We start from the raw sequence: 23,865 nt of genomic DNA, 5'->3' as shown, positions 1-23,865 counted from the left end.
CGGGATTGGGGTGGGTAGACAGGATGGAAAAGGTATGGTTTCAGACAGAAATACCTTCCTCCTAACGCGATAGGTTATAGCCGACAGGATGAGACAGAATGTGACAGCACCAAAACGAGAAGTGTTCTCATTTTCTAAAACGATTTCCCACTTAGAAGAACACGTCTGTGCTTTTGAAATATTTGATATGCAAAGTGTACCGTAAATAACTTTTGCCTTTCTGAAATGGAGTTACTCGTTTCCAGTGCTTTGGTTTGTATCTGTCTGACTTTTGATTTTGCTTCCCTGTTTCTGACAGGACAAGGCGTCGTGTTGGAGCGCTCCATCTTCAGTGACTTCGTGTTCTTGGAGGCGATGTACAACCAAGGCTTCATCCGAAAGCAGTGTGAGTCAGGGCTGTGGTCAGGCCTTCCTGGGTGTGTTGTGCCACTGGCTGAGGCTCTGGCAGACTCCCTTTACAGTTGGTGTGCACTCGGCATGTGTGGTGACTACATGAATAAGTGCCTTTACTTGTTACATTAGCAGGAAAAAAGAGCGTTCTTTCCACCCTCTCTTCCTCCTAAATTCCTATCTCTGGGAAAGCAGACAGGTTCCGCCAAACACCTAAGCTACTTTCTCTGATCTAGTTTAATTTCGCTGAATTAACCAGTTTCTAGTGTGTGATTTTGTGTGTCATCAGGATGTCTGTGTTTTTTGTGCCCGCACCTGCAGCCGGCGTCATCGTCTTCTTTCCCTTCTGTCTGATACGGCGGTGTTCTGATTCCTCCCAGGACAGCGGCACCCTGTGGGGCTCATTGGAGGTCTGACAGGTGGACACGGACGAGGATGAGGTCTGGTCAAAGGTGGCCTGACTGAGGAGTTAGGGACACGTGTCTAAGGGGTGTCTAAGGAGGCATGTGCCAGGGCAGGGCTGTGGGGCCCTGTGCTCAGTCTGCTTGTTCATCTTAGTGCTCAGCTGGCCGGAGCCAGCGGGCGAGTCTCCCCGGAGGGCCGAGCACTACGGGCTGGTTAGTGAGTGGGGAGAGCCAAGCCAGCCAGGAGACGATTCAGGGCTGAGGCGCTCCGCTCTTGTCTGCTTCCATGTTCTGCTGTGAGAGCTGCTGGCTGCGTGCCGGGCTCAGTCCTAGGTGCCAGGGATATGACGATAGAAGACAAGGAAGGCTCTTGCGGTTCTGGCCGGGGTGAGGCAGGCATGGAAGCTGCATCGATGCTGGTTCCTCCTGGGGCTGCAAGAGCACACAGGAGAGCGCTAACTGGCGGGGGGAGACCGGGTGCTGTCAGCCACAGTGGCCTTGAGGAGGGAGCTTGGCGGCAGGGCAGCCGGTGAGCGGGTTGAAGCGTGGAGGAGGTTCCTGCGGTGTTGATGGCAAGGGCGGCCCAGGAGAGGCAGGTGGGGAAAGCCCAGAGTGAGCAGCGAGCACTGAGGCCGGGATCCTTGGGCTTCTGGGTTTCTGCCTACTGGGTCATCCTGCTGCAGACCTGAAGCTGAGTGGGCTCAGCGAGGGTGGCAGGAGGACAGTCGGCACCTGGAGAGTGCAGGGTCTTGTGGGACAGGAGCTGAGAAGGGCCCTCTGGGAGGCCAGTGGCTAGTGAGTGGCGTTTCCAGGTTGGGTTAGGGGAAACAGAGGACTTGAGAGTAGAAGGCACTGTGAGGTGGAAGGTGGTCTCCGAAGGGGAACTCCGCTCATAGGAGTCCGAGCAGCAGGAGGCGGAAGGACAGATGCCTTTCCTGAGGGCAGGGGAGGCTGGCCTGGCTCTGTGTTGCTCAGGTGGGAAGCTGAGATGAGACCAGGGGTTTCTTGCATGGACAGGAGAACAGTGCCCGAGGGAAACCTCGGTTACTCGCTGCAATGGCATCACCTATGTACCCTGATAGTCCTCCAGGTCAGACCTTCACTGACTTGGGTCCAAGGTATGCCCTGAATGGCCACTAAAACCAGACTCACTGCAGTGGTCACCTGAACATTTCCTTTAGAGCAAAGTCGTTGCCTTTCTGTGGCTCTAGTGTGAGCCCCAAAGTTGATCTCTTCTGGAAGTTTCCACCACGTGAACCTCTGCAGAGATGGCAGTTTCTTGATGTTGCTCCTGTGGTAGGTGAAGGTGGTGGTTTCATTCCAGCGCCCCACAGTGTGCTCTGCCTGACTTTCTAGTAACGTCCTTGTATGCCAGAGGACATCCAGGTGCAGAGTGTCCTCGAAGCAGCACCCGTGTCCTTTAGGGCCACAGGTTGTATGTGGCTGTTCTGCATAGGATGACCCAGGGAGAGTGAGCCCTCAGCCTTAACTTGCTTTCTGTTTTATTTTGCATTACTAAGTTTGCTACAGTACGTAGTTCTGTGTAGCTGGTTAAATTTACTGAAACCAGGTAAATGTAGCTTCCTATTTTTCAGTTACTTGAAAAAGAAAGTGAATAACAAAGGTCTGTCCTCGCTAGAGGAGACGGGACTGTGTCTGTTACTGCCAAGCACAGTGGGTGCGTAGGATGCGTCCCAGCCACAGGCCACCAAAGAGGACACTTGTGTGCCCTCTCCTGGCCTTCTTTGTGGCTAAGATGCCCTTAGAATCTGGCCTTTTGGATGACATGGAGGCCAGTGCATAAGTCCCAGCGTCCCGCCCTGTGGAGGTAATGTGCAGTCCTTGGGCCCAGGGCTTGCTGTCTGCGGGCAGGAGAAGCGCTGCAGGGCGGGGGCTGCCTCTGGCACCTGCCACGGAGTCCCGTGTTGCGTGTGTGCTGCCGGTGCAGACACCTGTATCTTCTGTGAGTCATGGATTGACACGTGGCTCTGGGCCCTGCAGTCTACCTTTGCCCTTTTACTTGGAAGGGTCCATGTTGGGGGATCCTGTGGCGGCCCGTCCATGACTGATGTGCCTCTCTCGTGTGTGTAGGTGTGGACCACTACAACGAGGTGAAGAAGGTCACTATCAGCGAGTACCTGCCCCCTCATGTGGTCATCTACATCGACGTGCCCGTTCCAGAGATCCAGAGTCGGATTCAGAAGAAAGGAAATGTAACTCAGCTTTTCAGTTGCAGACCACGCTCTTTCTACTTGTCCTTGTTATCTTGATGTGTCCTCGTAGATCAGCACTTCCCGGTGGCAGTCACAGCAGTTTGCTGTCAGGTGCCACCGGCCTTCACAAAGATGGGCGGCCCACATGGTGGGGGCACCTGAGTGTGGGCCCTTGTGCGGTGGCTGGAAGGGGCTGTGGTCAGTCACTGCTCTCTGGCAGTGCTCTGCAGCCTGGAGCACCATCCTGCCGTCACACCTTTTCCCCTAAGCCACCCTGTGGGGATGGGTTAGTAGCTGGTGGCAGGCCCCTTGCCGTGTTCTGTTCTTTTGTGGGGCTTCTGCACCCAATTTTCTGTTGGCCAAGTGAATGTGATTTCTAGCATCCTTTCAGTTTTCCCTTCCTGTTTAACTCAGGTTGAGTCCCTCTCCCTCCTTTCCCCTTGTGGAGACTAGAGCACAGGGGCTGCGTTCCCCCACTCAGGCAGCGCTGGCTGAGCCTGCATTAGGGGGCCGGAAGCTGCGGTTTGGTGCTGCTCACTGGCTCGGGGCACAAAGCAGGACCCAGGGCACGAAGGTTTCACTGCTGCTCAGACTAGCTCTTGTCTGCAGACACCACTTTCACGTGGAGTAATTTTTCCTGGGACAGAACAGGTCTTCTTTCCAGTGCTGTGATGCAAGTGTAGGGTTGTTGTGGGCAGGGTCAGCAGCAAACAGGGAAGCAAAGGAAGGTACCAGGTGGAGGTCAGTCAGTGCCACAAAGAAACATGAGGTAGAAGATAACATGACTTACCTGTAGCATTGCTGAACTGTAAGAGGTTTAGGTACTGAGACTGGTTGCTCAGATGTGGAGGTTTCGGTCTCTGAGTTTGGTGGAGCACAGTTCAGGCGATAAGGGAGGTGAGTGGTACAGGAAGTGGGAGAGGTGGTTGCCGTGTGCGAGTAGTGAAGGGAGAAGGCAGGAGGGAGTCTGTGGTGGAGAGGAGGGTGTGGGAGAGATGGGCCAGTCCCCTTGTTGTCATGGTCTTAGCTGCCAGGCTCTGGTATTTGCGCACATGAGTGCTTGTGTGTGTGCTCTGTGTGTGTGTGTGCACTACAGTCCATGCCAGGTGGAACGTGTATACTATAACAGGTTCTTCCTGCTCCCGTTCTAAGCGTGTGTCTTAACCTTAACACGTGAAAGGTTAGGCCATGGGATCCCCTGGGCAAACGTGTGTGCCCTGCTGTGGCACAACGAGGTTGGCCCTGACCAATACTGAGGCCCCTTTCCTGTCATCTCTGCAACGCCCAGGAGGTGTTCCAAGAGAACGGTGTTTGTTGCTTGTTTTCAGCTTTTACAGGTGTGCAAGTAAAAGAAAAAGTCTAAAACATTCTGCTTGTTTTTCTCTGCTTTTGTTTAGCCGCATGAAATGAAGATCACCTCCGCCTATCTGCAGGACATCGAGAACTCCTACAAGAAGACCTTCCTGCCAGAGATGAGGTGAGCTAAGCGTGCGATTGAGTCCTGTGGCGCGGCATCCCCACATGTGGTTCCCTGTGTCCAGCAGCCCGGGAGTTCACTCCTATTTATTACAGCAGATGTTGTCTGCAGTGTTTTAATCTCATGTTTATAAGCAGCAGTGACAGCACACATTTCAGCTTAATTGGTGGGGATTTTTAGTTTCTTGGTTTGCTTAGTTTGCCCATATTACTTTGTTTTATTTGTACAATCATTGGAGGCTAGAAGGAAAGCCATGCTGTATCCCACCCCAGGCAGTTAGCATCAGAGAACTCCTGTGTTTTAACCTGAGGTGGCAGCCGAGTATTCTTGGTTACCTAAAAGGCTTACTCGAAAGTGCTCCTTGAATCTGTGCCGAGAACTCATGGAGGACAAGCAATTTGTGTAGATCCTTTTAAAAATTATTCTTAATGGTCGTTTGGATTACATGAAATCCCACCAGGTCCTCCTGTTTCTTTCCTTCCTCCTGCTCACATTGTTTCTTTCCTGAAAACACAAAAGGAAATGTTCTCCCTTTGGTCTGCTCTTCGTCCCTAGTCCTTGGCTGCCAGTGTCTGAGAGGGAAGTCTGGGCCACTGTCCCTTGAGTCCCACTGGAAGGAGGTGTTTGATCTCTTCCTGAAGGTATCTAGCAGCTTGTCTTAAACGGTGTTAAACTTGAGCCCCTTGATGCCTAAAAATCTCATGCCTTTGCTTAAGATTTCAGTGTATGAAGGCGTGAGTAAAATCAAAGTAAGTTATGGTAACTTTGAAAGAAAAGTTTGATTTGTAAATTGAAAACTAATTTTTTTTAACCATAAGCATTGATGCATATGTTCCCGTGTCTGTTTTGTGCTAAGCTGTTTCCTAGCAGCAGGACAGAGCAGGGTAAGCTGTAGGTCCCTGTCTTCCTGTCGGACTGCTCTGTTTTCAGGACTAGAAGTGCAGGAAAAAAGCAGGTTTCGTAATCTGTGCTCAGGGGAATGTATAGACATACGTGAATAAGCAGAAGAAATGGAGATAGTTGACCCTTGTGTTGCAGTTCCAAAACTCTTGGAGATCTGACTCTAGAAACCTCAGCTGAGAGACGGCATCCTGACAAATTCTCAAACGAAATTTTTAGCTAATAATGCCTGAGTCAGGCTCTCTGTGAGGGTGAAGTTTTCTTTTACTTTGTGGTGATTTTCAAGAACTTCTTCTAGAGGGCTTCCTGATAATGAAGTATGTTCAGTGGCCATCGTAAGCTCCCCTTGCGTCATCTCTTTCTGGCCTGGATACCTGCCCTGGTTACATCCCTGCGCGCCCAGGGGTTCCTCTTGCTCTGGTGGTCCTGTCTCGGGGGGCATCAGGTGAACAAGGTGAAGGGAAGGAGGGGCGCTTAGGGTAGGTGTGTGTTTCTCATGGAACACGTGTAGCACGTGGCCCCTAACGGGACAGGCACAGGGTTGTGTGCTTGTGGCCATGAATGAGAGGGTGCCTCTCCACGACTGATGGTCGCGCTGCTGACTGTAGCATGCTCACCTGAAGACACCGCACGTGTTGGGGACTGTCCCCTCCCCTGCTTTCAGGAGAGTCCAGTGGAGCCCTGCTCTCAGCAGTTTGTATAATGAGAACAATAGACGGACAGGTGAATGTGTGGGATTTAATTTGATTTTTCCAAATGAATAGCATAGTAAAGATTTTTAAAAGTTGTAGGTCACCTGCTCTCCTGCCACGGAGACTCATTATACCACAGGCACTGGTCTCTCCCCTTGTGGTCCTGCTCTGTTCTCAGCTCTGTCTTCCAAACACACATGGTCTGTCCACTGTCATAGCTCAAGCTGTTCTGGGAGCCACTTACGTTGGTGGTCATTTGTCACATTTAAAAGAGCACCTGTGTGAAAGTTTCTGTGTAGCCCAATTTATATAAGTGTTCGATCATAGACCAGGGTCCTGCCACGGCTTGGTGACCTACTTGTATCTTGAAGTTTTCTCTTGGGAATTCACTGTGAGATTTGACTAGAACTGCCAAATTGTACATGAAATTTTTTTTTTTTAAAGATTTTATTTATTTATTTGACAGACACAGATTACAAGTAGGCAGAGAGGCAGGTAGAGAGAGAGGGAGAAGCAGGCTCCCTGCTGAGCAGAGAGCCCGATGTGGGGCTCGATCCCAGGACCCTGGGATCATGACCTGAGCCAAAGGCAGAGGCTTTAACCCACTGAGCCACCCAGGCGCCCCTGTACATGAAATTTTAAGAAACTATCATGACTAGGTTATCTGAAGTTTGTAAGTATTTGTGATTTGTGTTTTAGAATTCAGGAGGTATTTCCCACAGAAACAATTTTAGGTTTCCTAGGTTTGGTTATTTAAAATCATTTAGTTAAATATTACATATTTATAGTACTAACCTTAGAAGGTAAAATTGTTAGAGTATTAGTAGTTAATCAGTAAAATCAAAATTGAATAAGAGAAGTGTCTTTTGGCTTGAATGTCAGTATTTGAAGCAAAGTAGATTTACTGGGCTCTATTAGTGTTGCTGGCACCTGAGCCAGTCTCTCCTATGTTAGCTCTTCTTTTGTGACCCCGACACTGTCATCTTACGTGTCCTCTCTGAACGCATGAAGAACGGTGCAGCTTTGGTCAAAGTCGTATTGTGAGATTTTACGAGGCACAGTGAACTACCATAGGAATATGTGTTTTCTGGCTTTGTCAACATTTATGCTGAAAATTGTTGGAGAACATGTTTTTTATCCTCATTACCTTATATTGTGGAGCTGTAGCTGGGTTTAGCAAACATCTGTGTAAACAATTGTGAAGAGACATTTACTCTACTCCATTTATAAATGTCACTGTTAGCCCTGCTATTCCCAAGAGACCCAGGGGTTCCTGGGAGAGGTGTGCCTGGGGGAATCAGGCAGCTCTCTCCTTAGGCCTTGATGGTGTCCCTGAATCTCTGAGACCCTTGTGGGCCACCCTCTTTGTTTCGGTCTCCCTTCACAAACAAGCCGGTGGGAATGGGAGGTGGGCGGGGACCCAGCAGGAGGCTTTGATGTGTCCTCTGTCATTTTGTCACTGAGGCACTTGCTGTGGGACGCTGCTCGTTACAGGCACCTGGGAAGCAAATGTTCGTTGAACTGAGTCACACGAAGATGGAAATGTTAGGCTGTGAAATTGGCTCTGTGAGTTGTTCTCAGTAGGTGGTCTGGAGTCTCACATTCTGTGAGGGCGGGGGCCCTGTCTGTCCTCTGGCCCATGCTGCGCAGTGCCTGCCACCTCCAGGGGCTTTGAAAGTGTGCTGTTTTGTGTGCCGGAGGTACCCGTCACTGCTTTCCTGACGCCTCTGACAGCCACGCCAGGGATGCCACATCCACGGTGAGCATTTACACGCCTATGAGATAGACAATAATGCTTCCGTGCTAGCCGCCCTTCCTTGATCATCACGGAGTGTCCACGACTCTGTCTCCTACACACATGGTTTAATTCTGACTCGTGTGGCTTGTGGAGGGAGATCACTACCCTTTGTGCCTTTCTCTTTCTAGTGACAGTGGGAGGCTGTGGGTGCTTGAGGAGGAAAGATGCTGAGTTCTCGAATGAGGAGTGGCTTTTGCTCTGGCCAGGAGGGCGGGTGCAGTGAGCTTCCGTTTCTGGCTTTATGGGGCCGTCATCATTGTGCCTGTGGTTTCTGATCATTTTCTTTTATCTCTAGACAAAAAATGGAGTGATTGGGCTACTCCGAGAAACTGTCATCTAGTCGAATGACTTCCTTTGACTATAGAATGCAGGCTTCTCTGTAAGCACAGCACCTAAGAAATTGGGGATTCGTAGGAGTCCATAATAATTAGCTACTAACTGAGCTCCTTAAACCAGTGGCCCGCTGAAGGTGGTTCCTGGTTGGTGAAGTTGGATACCATTGTGTACGGTCAGATGTGGATTTCAGGTTGAGCATAGCTTGTAAGGTCTTGGACTGTCTGTGGATTTACCCCCCACCAGTAGGGGGGTGCTGTGTTATCGACTCCTAAATGAGAGGGTGTCCCTTGTGTAATCTCCTTGGGTGTGCCATGAAACTGATCTGGGGGAAGTAGTAGTCTGTCCTTGACATTCTGCTGTCCCCTTTGCGGGAAGGAGGTCAGACATTTCTGCAGTGATGGGCTTTCCAGCAGGCGTCCAGTCTGGGTGGCCTCACCATCTCTCTGGCTGGGGCTGTGGCTTCAAGTCTCCCGCGGTTTGGTCTGGAGGTGGTGGCAGAGGCAGCCTCCTTCATTTGTCAGGTACAGACTTTCCCATCTGTTGGCTGGCAGTCATGTCCTGGGCGGGCAGCCAGCCGTCTGCATGGTGGGGGCATGCACAGAAGTGCTGGAAAGGGCATCCTGCCATTTCCTTCTTTTCAGGACCTAGCTGTGACTTTTCAGTGTTTAGATGAAGGGCCAAGGACTAATGGAACTAGGCTGTTGCCTTCCTGCTGCAGACTTGGGTTGTCTCCTAGATTTGAGCAGCTCAAGTACCCTGTCCTTCCTCCTCCACCACTTGGCTGTTCTCCGGGCCCACGTCCAGTGATGAACCTGTGGCAGTGGTGACCATGCACCCTGTCCCCCTCAGCCCTCGGTCTCTGGTGCCGGTGCGGTGGGGTGGGGTAGCCAGAAAGGAAGTCAGGAGATATACCTGCTGTTGTCACTGTCCCGCCAGAAGCTAGCAGGTCCTCCTCAGCCTCTCAGGCCCCGTGAGCCAGCACGTGTCCAGCACACTGTTCTCTTCAGAATGGGTAGCTTTAATGTTTGTAGCAGTAGACTTCAATGTTATATACTCATTTGTTTATAAGCTTAGAAGATTTACCGTGAATTTCTTCTTGCCTTTCCTTACAGTGAGAAATGTGAGGTGTTACAGTACAGTGCAAGGGAAGCTCAAGATGCAGAGAAGGTAAGAAATCGGCTGAGAAGTTTATAATTATTCTTAAATTTGATTCATATGTAAAGTTCTTATAAATCAGATAATCAGTTCAGCTCCCACTGGTCTTAGAAATGTCTGCAGTTCATAAGCTCAAGGAGGCACTAAGGCAGCCCATCACTCCCCTGGGCATGAGATTTTGATTTTCACTTAAATAATTCAGTTTCTAGGATCTTAAAATTGTAGAAGGTACATTAGTAAGTGCACTTTGTAAAATTCAAGTCAATCTCTGTGCTATTTTCAAGAGAGCTTAATGAGTAATAGCCAAAAGAAATTGAAAAAGAATAATGCAGGAACATTTGCCTTCCCAAATACAAAAACATATTGCAAAATTATGGTGATGAAAGCACTGCAGTATTACTACAGGAATTAAAACGTGGTGAAATGGAACAGGAGCAGAGAGTGGAGAAACGGTTTTGTGTGTGTGTGTGTGTGTGTGTGTGTGTGTGAGTGACTGACTTGACTTTGGTAAAGGTAGAGCTTTAAAGAGAAAGAAAAAATGAAGTAGAAGGAAATGGATTATTTCTTAAATGGTGTTGAGGCAGTGGATCATCAGTTACACACACAAAAAGTCCCGTATCTTATATATTAATTGTAAATTGTAAAAAGCAAAACAGAAGATATGAAAATTCTAGAAGAAAATGCCAGTGTTACGATGTGGGGTTGAGGTCTAGATGGTGATGAGGTCTAGAGCTCTGTGGAGTCAACGGCCTGGCCGGCTCCGGGTGCGGGAGCAGGAGAAAGCTCTGGCGGAAGGTCTTCTCCGTGGAGAGGAGCGCAGTCCCTGAGCACCCGAGACAGTGTCCCTTTGTGGTGCTGGGACAGCGCTGAGGACGCCAGCGGCCCATTCTGCTCCGACGGATTACATCCCACGTGTTTTTGTTTCTGGGGACATGGTTGTGTTTAGGAGATTTTCACACCTTGAGAGATGTTCAGGTGCTGTGTGTCTGAGTAGGAGAATGCATTTGCTCTGTAACACTGTGTTGTGTTTTGAGTTCAGGCTCAAATTCTTGAAAGTTAGGAGAGGACCCTGAGTTTGGCATGTTTGGAGACAGAAAGCATCTGGAAAGACTGCCCCTCTGGGAGGTCGGACTGCAGGCTGCGGGGTGTGGGGCTGGAAACAGTGTATTGGATCTCTCTAGGAAGTGGATTCATTTTCTTGTTCTCTAGGGAGGAAATAAGTAGTCTGTCCCTGACACTTGGTTCCCCGAGTCTTCATGATTTTTTTGTCCTGTGCTGCTTCTCCCAGCCTCACACATAATCTCTCTGCCACCTGTATGTTAGCTGGGCCAGGCATCCACGCCGAGGGTCAGCTCCACTCCCCTGCCCCTGACCCCAGTGTCCGCCAGGCTGGGCACCCACACTGAGGGTCAGTGCTCAATCCCATTTCCTCCCTGAAGGCCATCTGTCCGAATTCCTTTCTTTTTGATTTCTGTGCTGATTGTTCCTGTTAGATATTCATGGCTTATAGTATATTAAAATGTTATCTCCCTTAAATTTTCAAAATGGGACTCTACATGAAATTGAAACTGTTTTTGTCTCAGGTGGTAGAGGACATCGAGTACCTCAAGTACGACAAAGGGCCATGGCTTGAGCAGGACGACCGCACTCTTCACCATCTGCGGATGCTGTGAGTTCCATGCCGTGGGGAACCAGCCCAAGAGGACGAGGGGCTGGATGTTGGAATGTGGGCCCTTGCCTGCTGTAGGGACATGGAGAAGTTTGAAGGAATTCTGTTTCAAGTGAGGTGTTAACAGTCCCAGCAATAATGAGGTGTACTTCCGGTTCCCTTCAAAGAGGCTGTTGCACTTCCCACTCTGACGATTGGTTAATTGATCGCCCGTAGTAATTCAACAGATATTTTGCTTCTACCATGAGCCAAGCACTGTACCAGATTTAGAGGATTTGGCATCAAATAAAACTCCTGCTTTCATCTCTTCTGGGCGCTTTGTCCTCCCGTCCCCAGACCCAGGATGCTGGGGAGATGGGCATAAATCCTGTTGCTGGTTCGCTGGCCGAGCAGCGCCCTGATTTGCAAACACAACAGAGTGCTTTCCCCAGCTAGTGCCTCGACATCCCTCTGGGGACCATTCACTGTTCTGTGAGGCCAGTTGTGTCAGACAGTGAGTGTCTCATGCATGGAGCCACTGTCACACCTCCTGGGCCCTAACGTGAGTTCCTTGGACAGGCTGCATCATGAGTGGGTGACCGCATGTGTGAGTGACCTGGGGCTGCTGTGGCGAGTGGCCACACACAGCGCTAGTCTCCTAGTTCTGGAGTCCAAAAGCCCAAAGTCAGGGTGTTGGTAGGGCCGCCCGGCTCTTCAGGATCGAGGAAGAAACTTTCCTGCCTCTTTCGGCTGCTGGTGGCTGCTGGTGGTCCTCTGGTGGCCCCATCGCTCCCACTCTGCCTCGGTCCTCTTGGGGTCTTCTTCCTGGAGTGTCTGCGTCTGTGTCTACATTTCTCTCTTGCTATAAATTCACATGTCATGGGATTAGAACTCCTGCTGATGCCCTGTGATCACATTTTAACTTCTCTCTACAAAGACTCTGTTTCTAAATGAGAACCTATTCACAGGTTCCGAGCAGACATGAATTTTGCAGGGACATTATTCAACCCAGAACACCATGTGTTTTGAGGGGCCCTGAGCCCAACCCCACACTTGAGAACTCACTGGAAGGACTCGGGAATCACAGCAGATGGTTGTGCTCATGGCTAAGGTCTTCCCAGGGAATCAGCGAGGATTCCCAGCTGGTCAGTGAGGAGAAAGGCACACAAATGTGGAGCAGTCCAGGCACAGGCGCTCTAGGCTCCCTCTCACGAGGGATGAGCCAAATGAGCTGCTTTGGGCCCAAGAAAAGCAGTAACATGCGCTTAGGCAGTCTTTCTGCCACAGAGCCCATCAGACACTCGGTGCCCAGGGTTTTGATTGGGTGCTGGTCATGTTGGTCTTAGCAGCTGCTCAAGTTCTGACCTTGAGTAAGAAGGCAGGTGTTCCCCGTAAATCGTGTTATACCCCGGCGCCCAGTGTGTGGTGCCCCCGCCTCAGGGCAGCATTTTATTAGACACTGAGGCCTCAGACACCAGCCGAGGGAGACCGCAGTCTCGGGCCTGCTCTGTTTCTGAGAGCTAGGCTTCTGGAAGACAGGTCTTGGGCAGGAGGGCAGATCTGAACCCAGGAAATGGAAGTTTCCTGTGAGGGTAGTGGCTGCCCCCTCCAAGAAGGGTGGGGCCCTGTGTCACTGACTTACCTATTTGTCTCCAGCAACGGCCTGTGCTGGAGGCTCAGCATCAGCCTCTGTTCCACCATGCTGGACACACATTGGCTGCGCTGTGTCAGTTTTGGGGAGCATTGTTGTGAGTGTTAAGCCCACAGAGAGTGTCCATCCTGCCTGGTGACCACTCTGCCTGTCAGCCCATCGGCTAAGCTCTGCCCGAGCAGGTGCCCAGGGCCAGAGCTTCCCTGTTTGCTGGGGAGTTGGCGAGCTCACGGTGTTTCTTTTGATAACTGACACGCTCATTTCTCTGCGCTTGGATGCACCCTAATGTCAGCATATCAGAGTCCATAGATTTCAGGAATTTCTCATGTTGAACCTGTTGATTTTGTTATTAAAAGTGGGACCTAAAATTTTAGTCATTTTAGCAGGTTTTTTTGTTTTAGGGTTAAGATGGAAGAAATAGCACATGGGAAAGATCCTATAGTTGCGGGGTTGGGGGAAGGCTTGGAGTGGCCTCCGAAGACGTGGCCTAGTGTTCCGTGGCAGTCCGTGCTTCTGACAGGATGCAGGGGTGTGGGCAGGGGTTGGGTGAGTGGGGCTGTGCCTTGGGCATGTGGACATTCCCTGATGGTTGCTTTGTCTTCGTAGTGATGGGAAGTGGGTCATCAGCCACAGGTGGCAATGGAGGGGATGGGTGGGCTGAAGGTCTGAGGAGGGAGGAAAGGTAGAAAGTGTTGTCTGGGTGTTGGAGTGGGGAGAATGGGCCGGGAGTGTGCTATGGACAGCAGGGTAGGGCGGTGGCACTAACATCCGGTGGAAGGGGGACGGCCTCCTGCTGCTGCAGCCTCCCGAGGGTCCGCAGGGAGGGGGCAGAGCTCTGGAGCCCAGCAGGATCAGCGAGAAGAGTGTACAAAAGCGAGTGAGTGTGATGGTGAGAGAGGTGACGTGGGTGAGGCGGCAGGGAGCATAGAAGTGGCGGTGGAAGCCAGCAGACTAGCGATCAGAGTCCCACTGGCTCACTCTGGGGTCAGATCTGGCCCCCTGTGGTTCCGGCACGTCGCACCTGAGTTTGCTCCACGTTGGGAGTGAAGCCGAGCACACTGGGTGCGGGCGTGCAAACACACCGTACAGCTCTCCTTGCGTGAGCACTGTTCTTGGGAAAACACATGCTGGTCTGCCAGCTGGACCGTCTTCCCAAAGTCCTATGCAGACCATGAAGTTCGAACAAAAAGCAGACAGGCAGTTGTGATTTTGATGCCAAAGAAAAGTGTTTGCTTTACTTTACATTTTATAAACACTGAGCTTCAAATTGTTTTTATTGCCCGTTTATTTGTCCTTTGTGAATTTTTCTTCACATTTATTGATCTTTTTTAAAAACAGCTTTTTGTTTTCTTGAATTTCTATATTTTTCTTTTTCAGTCTGCTTCCTGTTCTAGTTTTTATCATTACTATTTTTCAGAGGCCTAGGTGCTCGATTTCAGGTCTTCTCCATACGTGCCGTCTATAGGTGCTGTTGGTGTCCCTCCAGCTTAAGGGCGCTAATGATCTGAGAAGCAGCTGTGCTTGCCATCTGCATGTTTGCCTGGGCTCGGGGGCTTGACGTGCTCAGGCGTGCTTTCATCTAGAGTCATGCCCTGGTCGGGCGGGAGAAGAACTCGCCTCCTGCCATTGAGTGGAACATTCTGGCAGTGTCAGGAGACCAGGCTCTGTCGCAGGCGGGGGTGTTCTTCTCGTGCACGCCCCCCTCCCCCCCAACTTCTTGGCCCATGGGGTCCACGAACAGGGGGGTGGCGAGGTCTTAGCTGTAGGAACACATGGCCCTGTCTCCACTGACTTGTGTTGTTGCCTCATGTACTTTGATGCTGTGCTGTCATGTGTCTTCATGGAGAACTGACCCCTTCCTCGCCACGGAGCGCCCTGCTGCCTCCCTGTTAATGTTCCTGTTCTGCAGTCTGTCATGTCCGAATGGGTGCTGTCTGTTCCGGCTTGATTCGTGTGGGTGTCTTCCTCCATCCTTTCCCTTTGGACCCGAGTCTGCTTACCGTGGGTGTCTTGGAGCCACATAGATTCAAGGCCCGTGTTTTCTTTTCTGACCATCTCTGTGTCTTAATTGCCATGTGTGGACAGTTTACATTTAAAAGGAACATTGATGTATGTGTATTAACATTCACTGTGTCTCTCAGGGAAGGTTTTTCGTTTGTTGCATTTGCTGTTTGTTTTCTTTCTCCCACCTTGTCTGGTTGGACCTGAGCCTCCTTTCAATTCCATCTTCCCCTCCCCTGGCAGAGCGGTTGCACTTCTCGCCGTGTGCTCATCACAGTCCACGTCCCCCAGCTCTGTCACCTCCCAGGTGGGGCCGGGACCTCCAAGCAGAGTGCCCGTTTCCTCCCTCCATCTGCTTTTCTTCCGGGACCAGAAGTTGATTTGCAAGGATGTGTTCTTGTTGGAGGGACAGGAGTGATGACTTTCAAGCTCTTTCCTTATTGCACCTGAAACTGGAAGTCTCTGTTTTTGAAAGCTCTGGTTCACTTTTTTTGTCTAGATGCTGCTCTGTGCAAATGTTTTCGTAAACTGACCTAAATGAGATATATATGGTGCATTCTGAACCTTGCTGGAGCCCCTTTCAGCAGCCGTGTAATGTCTGCCTCTAGGTCTGAAGGCTCAGGATATTAGCCTGAAATGAATCATGGTTACAGTGTCAGCACTGTGTCCAGAAGGCATTCTAGAAATGTTTCCCGATACTCTCAATACCACAGTGCCCCTGCCCAGTGAGGGCTCCCCTCACCTTACAGCTGGGGAAGCCGCAGCTCAGGAGTGCCGACCTGCTCGGTGAGGAGGGGCCACCGTGAGCTGCCTGCGGCCCAGCGTGCAAACCCTGCTGTCTCCCCTCCTCCCAGCAGCTCAGGCTTGGATCCTCGTGGGCTTATCACCTCCTCCTTCTGTCATGCTGCTAGGACCCTCCTTTCCCGGCCGGCCCTCTTACCCGCACATCCTGAGTAACACTGAGGCCTGTGTGTTTGTCCCTGCTGCTTTCTCTCCCTCTCGTCTTCTTTCCTAACTTTTGTTGTCTTTGAGGTTTGGTCCTCTCATTCTTGATCTTTATCCTGCCATTAATTATTTCTTCCTATTGCTCATCCTGTGTGCAAGGCAGTGCACACCAGGCTAATTTTCATAAAAATGTCACAGTGGCGCTGTTTTCCTTTCACTTTGGGTCCTTCAGTGGCTCACCCTTGTTTGGTTATCAATCCAGATTTCATTTCTGCAAAGTAATTCAGAGTCCTGATCATCTGGTTCTCCCTCTTCCTGAATCTGTTCCCTCCCCTTCCTGCCCAGTAATTGTCTAAAAATCCTAGCTTAAGTCTGGCTGTATTCAGTCTTTTCCCCCCGAATACCCTCTCTTCACTTCACCAGGCTTTATATGTGATTCTTGTTCATGTCAGTGACTGCTGGACGCAGACATGAGGGAGCGTGTGAGAAGGTGGCTGTCCTCGTGCTGGGCTGTCCCACCAAGGCCAGGGGCCTGCTGACTTGTTCCACTGAAACAGACTCGAGTTCTAAACACAGTCTGGAATGTGTGTTCATTTGATTCCAGACTGTGTCCAAAATGATAATCTTAAGATCCTGATTTTAGTGGTTACTTAGTTGTATTGTTGTCGGATCACAGAGAAGGGTTCAGTACTTCCCTTAAAGATTATGGATTACAGCACTCAATTCACTGTTTTATTTTGCTGTAGATGGTCTGTCCGCTCCTTCTCGTGGTCCATCACTCCTCTGCCCCTGTGCCCCGGGTATTTCATAACCGTGTGCAGCAGTAATTGTGTTTATTTTCATGTGAGTGCCATTTCTTAATTTGGGGGACTCAAATGAAAATTATGCCCAATTTTCTAAGATAATTACTGTAAACATGCCATTTACCAGTTATACTCATTTCGTCTAGAACCTGACCAAATTATTGGTTTCGAGCATTTTTGTTCCATCTCAGTTACGTATGCTGGTGTGTAATTACGTGTGCGCTTATGCTGAGAGACGGTAACTGTACATGTCAGCCTGGATAGCATTTTGTGTTCCCGTGCGTATTCCCTAACTTACTGTCTGGCGCCCGCCTTGGTACATTTCATTCCTGGGTTGGTGACTCTGGTCACCAGGCAGGGCTTCATGTGTGCAGGGCTCTGGGCCCCTGCCTCCCACTTCCCCAGAGCCTGGGCTGCCCTCCGCTCACCCTGTTTGCTTCATCCTGGAGGCTTCTGTTTCTTGTGACTCTGGGACGAGGTCCTTATAGTACGAAATCCTGGGGCCGCAGTTGGTGGGGTACGAGTTTGGTATCAGAGTGTGGTGTTCAGACAGAACTTTGTGGCTCGGGACAAGCTGACAGGTGGACTGTGGACATGTTTTAGGAGCAAGGATAGACATTCTGTCAGTTGGGAACCAGTGTGAGCCATAAGACATAATTTACTAGGTGTTTTTTCTGTCTTTTCCTGCCTCACTCTTTTAGAATATGGGGCCTATTGCCCTGTGTTGTGAACCAAGCCCTGCTACAATTCATCTTCTTCTTCAGGCACTTTGGCTTCCGATGTTAAGAGGATATGTTATTTTCAGCCAGTTTTTGAATTCTCCTCAATTAGATTTAAGTGCTTTGTGAACAGAATGTTTTCTTTCTCTGTGTTTTGCTCCCTGGGTCATAAAATGCTTCCCTTTCGTCTCTGTTCCTTACTTATCTTCAATCTAGAGTAATCGGGTTGATGGAAGGTCACCACTCTTGGCGTTTACAAGAGACAAGACACCATAGGCTCATCTCAGCAGTCACCGCTTGAGCTCATGGTGACACGTTGCGACAGTGGTTTAGCCGAGTTTAAACAAGTTGTAGACAGTTGCAGCAGATTATTATTATTTTTTTTTTTTATTTCTTTGACAGAGACAGATCACAAGTAGGCAGAGAGGCAGGCAGAGAGAGGAGGAAGCAGGCTTCCCGCTGAGCAGAGAGCCCGATGCGGGACTCGATCCCAGGACCCTGAGATCATGACCCGAGCCGAAGGCAGAGGCTTTAACCCACTGAGCCACCCAGGCGCCCCAGCAGATTATTTTTTTAATGTTTGGAGACAATTGGAACCGTATTTGTTGAAAGAGACGGTCTATTGTGGGGGGGGCATATAAACTGTACTTCAGCCAGACGAGGCATAGAGGGCGCTATTGCTCTGTGTGTCGCCCACTGGCTCCGGGGCCAACAAGTTCTTAAGGGATTTTCCAGAATTTTGTAGGGTTTTCAAACTACTGAGAAAACCAAATCATACTCCACTGTGACATCTGTTAACATTTAAAAACACTAATTTTCGTTTTTAGTGGAAATGGTTTACTGTGAGATCACTTTAAAAATTACCTCTATAAAAAGAATAATTCTCTGTGTTAACAATAAAGGGATGTGTACTTATGTGTTCTCTGCACCTGCGTGCAAAAGTCTGTTGTGTGAACAGCTTACTGGGGGGCTGACAGGGAGCCCTGCTCTTGGTGCGCCCTAGTAAGCCCAGCTTACTAGGGGGGCTGACAGGTGAGCCCTGCTCTTGGTAGCTGGCTGTGTGCCTGTGGACGTCCGCAGAGATATCCCTGGGCCGCATTTCCTGGGAGGGGTGATATTTGTTGCCAGATTATGAGTCTGTGTATGAGTGAAGTCTCATTTGTCCCAGTGACCCTTGGGATGTGCCTCTTCCTGCTCTCCTCTCATCCCACCTGCCGCATGTTCTTAAGGCACCGCGGTCCTCGGCAGGAGGGGCCTGGGGAGCACTGGCCCAGGATCAGATCAGGGCGTTCTGACCGTGGCTGTCTGCCCCGGCTGCCAGGGGTCTGGCCTTGGCCACCATGGGTCTGGACTCTTTATCACAAAGTAGCTGAAAGCCAGATGCATTCAAAGAACTTCCATTTGGGCCATTATAAACAGAAACCTCTTTTGCCTTTGTAACTCATTAATGGGAAAGTGGTCATTTAAAGTAATTATTTGATTTGTTTTGAGCCCTTAAGAGAGGAGACTTTATTTAAATGTTTCTTTCTAAAAGCCCCAAAAATGCTTTTCATCTTCAAGTATAGTGGTCATATTCAGACTAAATTTGACTTAAAATAAGCAGTTATAACACAGTGTAAATATTTCAGATTTCAGCCAAAATAAAATGGTGAAACAAGGAACGTATCCTATGCTTTGTATTTGTTGGTGCGAAGCAAGGCGAGGGTGTGCCTGGCTGGCCTGTGTGGGCCTGCCACCCCTCCCCCCGCCCCAGGCTCCTGACTTCCCAGTGGCCCTTCTGCTCCTGGAACCTTTTGGGCCGGGCAGCAGGACACCGTGGGGTAAATCTGGAGGAACTGCATTACTTGCTGCCTTTCCCTCACGATTCATTAGTGAGGTTTTTTTGATTTTTTTGTTTTTAATTAATTAATTAATTAATTTTAAATTTTTACTTTTTAAATTTCTTTTCAATGTTCCAGAATTCATTGTTAATGCACCACACCCAGTGCTCCATGTAATGCGTGCCCACCACCAGGCTCACCCAACCTCCCACCCCCTGCCCCTCCAGAACCCTCAGATTGTTTTTCAGAGTCCATAGTCTCGCATGGTTTGTCTCCCCCTCCGATTTCCCCCAACTCCCTTCTCCTCTCCATCTCCCCGTGTCCTCCGTGTTATTCCTTATGCTCCACCAATAAGCGAAACCATATGATAATTGGCTCTCTGCTTGACTTATTTCACTCAGCATAATCTTCTCCAGTCCTGTCCATGTTGTGTTGATACAAAAGTTGGGTATTCATCCTTTCTGATAGAGGCATAATACTCCATAGTATATACGGACCACATCTTCCTTATCCATTTGTCCGCTGAAGGGCATCTTGGTTCTTCCACAGTTTGGCGACCGTGGCCATTGCTGCTATGAACATTGGGGTACAGATGGCCCTTCTTTTCACTACATCTGTATCTTTGGGGTAAATACCCAATAGTGCTATTGCAGGGTCATAGGGAAGCTCTATTTTTAATTTATTAAGGAATCTCCACACTGTTTTCCAAAGTGGCTGCACCAACTTGCATTCCCACCAACAGCGTAAGAGGGTTCCCCTTTCTCCACATCCTCTCCAACACTTGTTATTTCCTATCTTGTTAATTTTGGCCATTCTAACTGGTGTAAGGTGGTATCTCAATGTGGTTTTGAACTTCTTTTTTTGTTTTTTTTTTTAAGATTTTATTTATTTATTTGACAGAGATCACAAGCAGGCAGAGAGGCAGGCGGGGGTGGGTAGGGGGTGGGAAGCAGTCTCCCTGCTGAGTAGAGAGCCCTTTTGGGGCTCGATCCCAAGACCCTGTGATCATGACCTGAGCTGAGGGCAGAGGCTTAACCCACTGAACCACCTAGGTGCCCCTTCAATGTGGTTTTGATTTGAATCTCCCTGATGGCTAGTGATGATGAACATTTTTTCCATGTGTCTGTTAGTCATTTGTATGTCTTCATTGAAGAAGTGTCTGTTCATGTCTTCTGCCCATTTTTAGGGGAAAAAAAAAGATTCATTAGTTTTGCATGTTTTAGTGAGGGCTCACTATGTGCCTGGGGCAGTGGGCGGCGTGGGGGTGGTGTTTTATCCATGCTATTCCTGTGTTTAAAGCACAGCATAGCTCCTTTGTTATGTGTCCCAAACCTCATCCATTCTGGAAAGGTGGTCCTCTGTGGCTGCTCAGGCTTTCTGGAGACTCTCCCTCCGGTTCTGAAGGTCACCTCAGAAAAAGCTGCACACAGACCTCATGGTCTTTGGAGTAAAGTTTTGCGTCCAGAGGACCGTCTGGGAATGAATGGCATTTATTTGGATGTATGTACTTTTTAAAAAATCAGTCTTACAGCTTATTTTGTTGTGTTTGAATGGTTTAGTGTGGTCTCTATTTATCTTATTTTGTAGGGTTCAGAATAAGCTGGAGGTGCTGAATTATACAACCATTCCCATCTACCTCCCAGAAGTCACGATTGGAGCTCACCAGAGTGACCGTCTCTTCCAGAAATTCACAAAGGTGAGATTTGGAAACCAGGTGAGCTGTCTGCTATGAACCCTGCGACTGGCCCCAAGGTCACATCCCTGAAAAGGTTTTTGTTGTTTTTTGCCTGTTTGTTTTAGTGAAAGAGCTTCCTTTTCATTTAAGTAATTCTCCCTTAATTCTCCCTTCTTCACCTCCCCATCCTGTCACTGGTGCAGCTCCTCTCTCTGCAGGGCCGCATGCCACAGCGTATTATCTTGATAGGGACACACTGTCTGTTGTCTAGCTCTTGTCTGCAGAGCGCACTTGGGCTATTGCTTGACTCCTTATGGTACCTGTGTCCACAAGGAATGAAGCTGTGCATCTGCGGCTGGAGAGAGCACAGGGTTGGGGTGCAGAGCCGGGTCAGGGGAGGTGGAGCTCAGGAGGCTCTGACTGTGTTACTGGTCTTCTCTGATTTCCATACATTTTTGTGAATTGCTTGTTTTCTGAATTGTTTGTGGATAGTCATTTCAGGCAGAATTCTATGAACTTCGAGGGCACATATAAGTGGTGTAGTAGAAGCCCGCAGATGAGGGAGAGACTTCTCTGGGAGTCCTGCCATCAGTGGAAGGCTAAGGGCATGATCCATTTCTACACCAGCCGTGGGTGGGGCTTGTTACTGGCAAATGTGTGGAAGGATCGCGCTTAGATTAGATCACCAAGCTGAGCAGCCAGCATTTAGATTAGTTTCAGCCTTAAATATTATTGCGTTACCGTAATTCTCTGATGCTTACAAGTTGCCTCAAGCACTGACCGGGTGTCCACAAGTATATCCCACTACATGCTATCTTTCTGGAGATACTTGGCATTTTCTTTAACAGGAGTTCTTCTGGTTGTTTTGGAAGTGATTGGATTCATTGTAGGAACCTGGGGAAGTACACGGAACTGTGAGGCCATCCCTCAGCAGTACCCACAGATAGTGTGTGTGCGTGTCTCCTTTCTGACCGCTGTCAGCGTGCACATGTGCGACGCTTGGCGGGATGGTGCTGTCTAGAGGCTGGGCTGGATCCTCCCTGCCGCCAGTGCCTTGTTTGCACCAGTGTCCTGCTGAGCTCGGTGCACAAGTGACCTCATTTTGTTCTGTGTCATCAGGACTCCCACCTCTGTCCAGGCAGCTGCCACGGTGCTTGGACTGGTGCTGTGGCTTCTTCTGTCTCCCCTGCGTCCCATGTGCAAGCATACAAAACCCGTGGCCTGCCCTTCCGGCCTTGCCGCTGCTGTCCCTGCTGAGCCCTGGCCGGGCCCTGGGACATGGGCGCTCTGGCTTGCACGGAGCCTCTTCTCCACCATAGCCATGAGGGCGTCCGCAGCCGTCTCCCCGATGCAGTTCGCTGGGCTGGAGCGCAGGTGCTGCGGGGGGCTTGAAAACATAAATACTCTATTACCTAGTGAGAAATTTTTGCCCTTTCAAATTTTTAAAAAATTCATCTGATTATGTCAGTGTGTTGATTTACTCATGATAGGTCTTTAACGTCTCTTACTTTTGACGACCTCACTTTTAAACAAGGAAACAGTAGGCAGCAATCTCAGAGACTTTGGAGTCACTGATGTGTGGGGCTAATGAATAACTTTTCTAAGGCTCTCTCTCGTTTATGATGAGCGGCTCTGGCTTTCTGTTTGTCCCTCATGCGAGGTTTCCTGTAAACGTATTCGGTTTTTCTAAATGTAAGCAGGGGGTTTATGCAGCTGTCACCCCAAGTGGGGAGGGGGCCTCACATGAGTTGAGTGGCTGAGCTCTGCTCACTGCGGGTTCAGTGGGCCTCAGGCCCTTTCATCTGGTCCTCCCACCTGCTCACTGCCTTTGTTCCATCAGTTCAGTCACTCTTTCCACTGAATGCTTTCCAAGTGTGTGCCTGGGACCGTGCTTGTCCTAGACACTGGGGACGTGGCTGCCCTCATGGCGTGTACGTCAGAGTGCAAGGAAACAGTAAAACAGAATGTGTCAGATGATGGTGACAGGTGCTATGGAGAAAATTCAGTCCCCAGAATAGAGCAGGGCAAAGCCTGGCAAGGCAGGGGCTGGATTTGAAAAGCTGGAGTCGTGCTTCCAGGGCCACCTGGAGAGCTGTGGGAGGTGAGGGGAGCAGGTGGAGTATGGGGCAGAAAGGCCTAGGCAGGGAGATGGGCAGCGACAGAGATGAGGCATGGCATTATCAGCACAGACACAGGGAGGACGCCTCCTGGGCCAGTTGAGGGCTCTACAGGAGTGGAGGGAGAATGTGTGTGATGTGCTTTGTAGTGGGAACATTCTGGTTTCTAACCCGACACTGGGTAGAATAGGGACATGAACAGAGGCAAGGAGGCCAGTTAGGAGGCCTAATAGGAATGTCGGCCAAGGGGCAGTATGAGCTTGGACCAAGGTTCAAGAGGTGGTCAGATGATGGGTACAAACAACAGAGTCTGTTTAAACTTCGTACTGGAAGAGAGAAGCAGGTAAGCTGTTTGCTGGGTTTTGGCCTCGGCAACCAGAACTAGAGTTGGAACTGGCAGGTGTTGCAAGACATAGAGACACACGTTTCGGAGAGGGGTGCGGAATTTGTCAGTCATGTTTGATATGTTCGTGATAGCCACGAAGAGGTTTTGATCAGGTGGTTACATGTGCTGAGTTTGGGGTCTGCGTTCTCCTCCGCTCTGGAGGGAGCTTGTCGTTCAAGGACCTGACTGGTATCATATGGTACGCATTCTTGCACGTTCTGGCTCACTGGTGACTGCTCTTTATTTTTTCTCTTTATTTGCTATTTTTCCATCTTCTTAAGATGAATAGGGACATCATTGATTTTTTATCTTGCTCTTGAATAGACGCATTTAAGGCTAGACACATTGCCCTTCAGGTCTGTCTTGATCTCCTAAGTCTTGATGTTGGGTTTTCCTTAGTGAACTCAGAATATTTTCTAGTTTTAATCTGATTTCTGTTTTGACCAGTATGCTAATATGAATTATACTGGATAATTTAAAAGCAGTTGGGATCTTTCTAATTATCTTTTTGTTACTGATTTCTGGCTTAATTCTGCTGTAATCAGAAACATAATTTGTCGGGGCGCCTGGGTGGCTCAGTGGGCTAAAGCCTCTGCCTTCGGCTCAGGTCGTGATCTCCGAGTCCTGGGATCGAGCCCCACATCGGGCTCTCTGCTCAGCAGGGAGCCTGCTTCCTCCTCTCTTTCTGCCTGCCTCTCTGCCTGCTTGTGATCTCTCTCTGTCAAATAAATAAATA

The 23,865-nt window shown here is 49.5% G+C and overlaps 1 protein-coding gene across 1 annotated transcript in view; it reads left to right on the top strand.

Moving 5' to 3' along the window:
• LOC111161328 (NADH:ubiquinone oxidoreductase subunit A10) overlaps positions 1-23,865 on the top strand; it is a 51,632-nt gene that overhangs the window by 6,238 nt on the left and 21,529 nt on the right. Inside the window, exons 4-9 of the mRNA XM_022524960.1 lie at positions 299-385; positions 2,886-3,007; positions 4,405-4,484; positions 9,323-9,377; positions 10,949-11,034; positions 20,540-20,648. Coding sequence (XP_022380668.1) covers positions 299-385; positions 2,886-3,007; positions 4,405-4,484; positions 9,323-9,377; positions 10,949-11,034; positions 20,540-20,648 — 539 coding nt within the window. The remainder of the gene's footprint in view (positions 1-298; positions 386-2,885; positions 3,008-4,404; positions 4,485-9,322; positions 9,378-10,948; positions 11,035-20,539; positions 20,649-23,865) is intronic.

The sequence above is a fragment of the Enhydra lutris genome, unplaced genomic scaffold (genome assembly GCF_002288905.1).
Source record: "Enhydra lutris kenyoni isolate GAN:26980312 unplaced genomic scaffold, ASM228890v2 scaffoldscaffold1, whole genome shotgun sequence".
NCBI lineage: Eukaryota > Metazoa > Chordata > Mammalia > Carnivora > Mustelidae > Enhydra > Enhydra lutris.
This window is presented reverse-complemented; position numbering and strand designations above follow the sequence as displayed.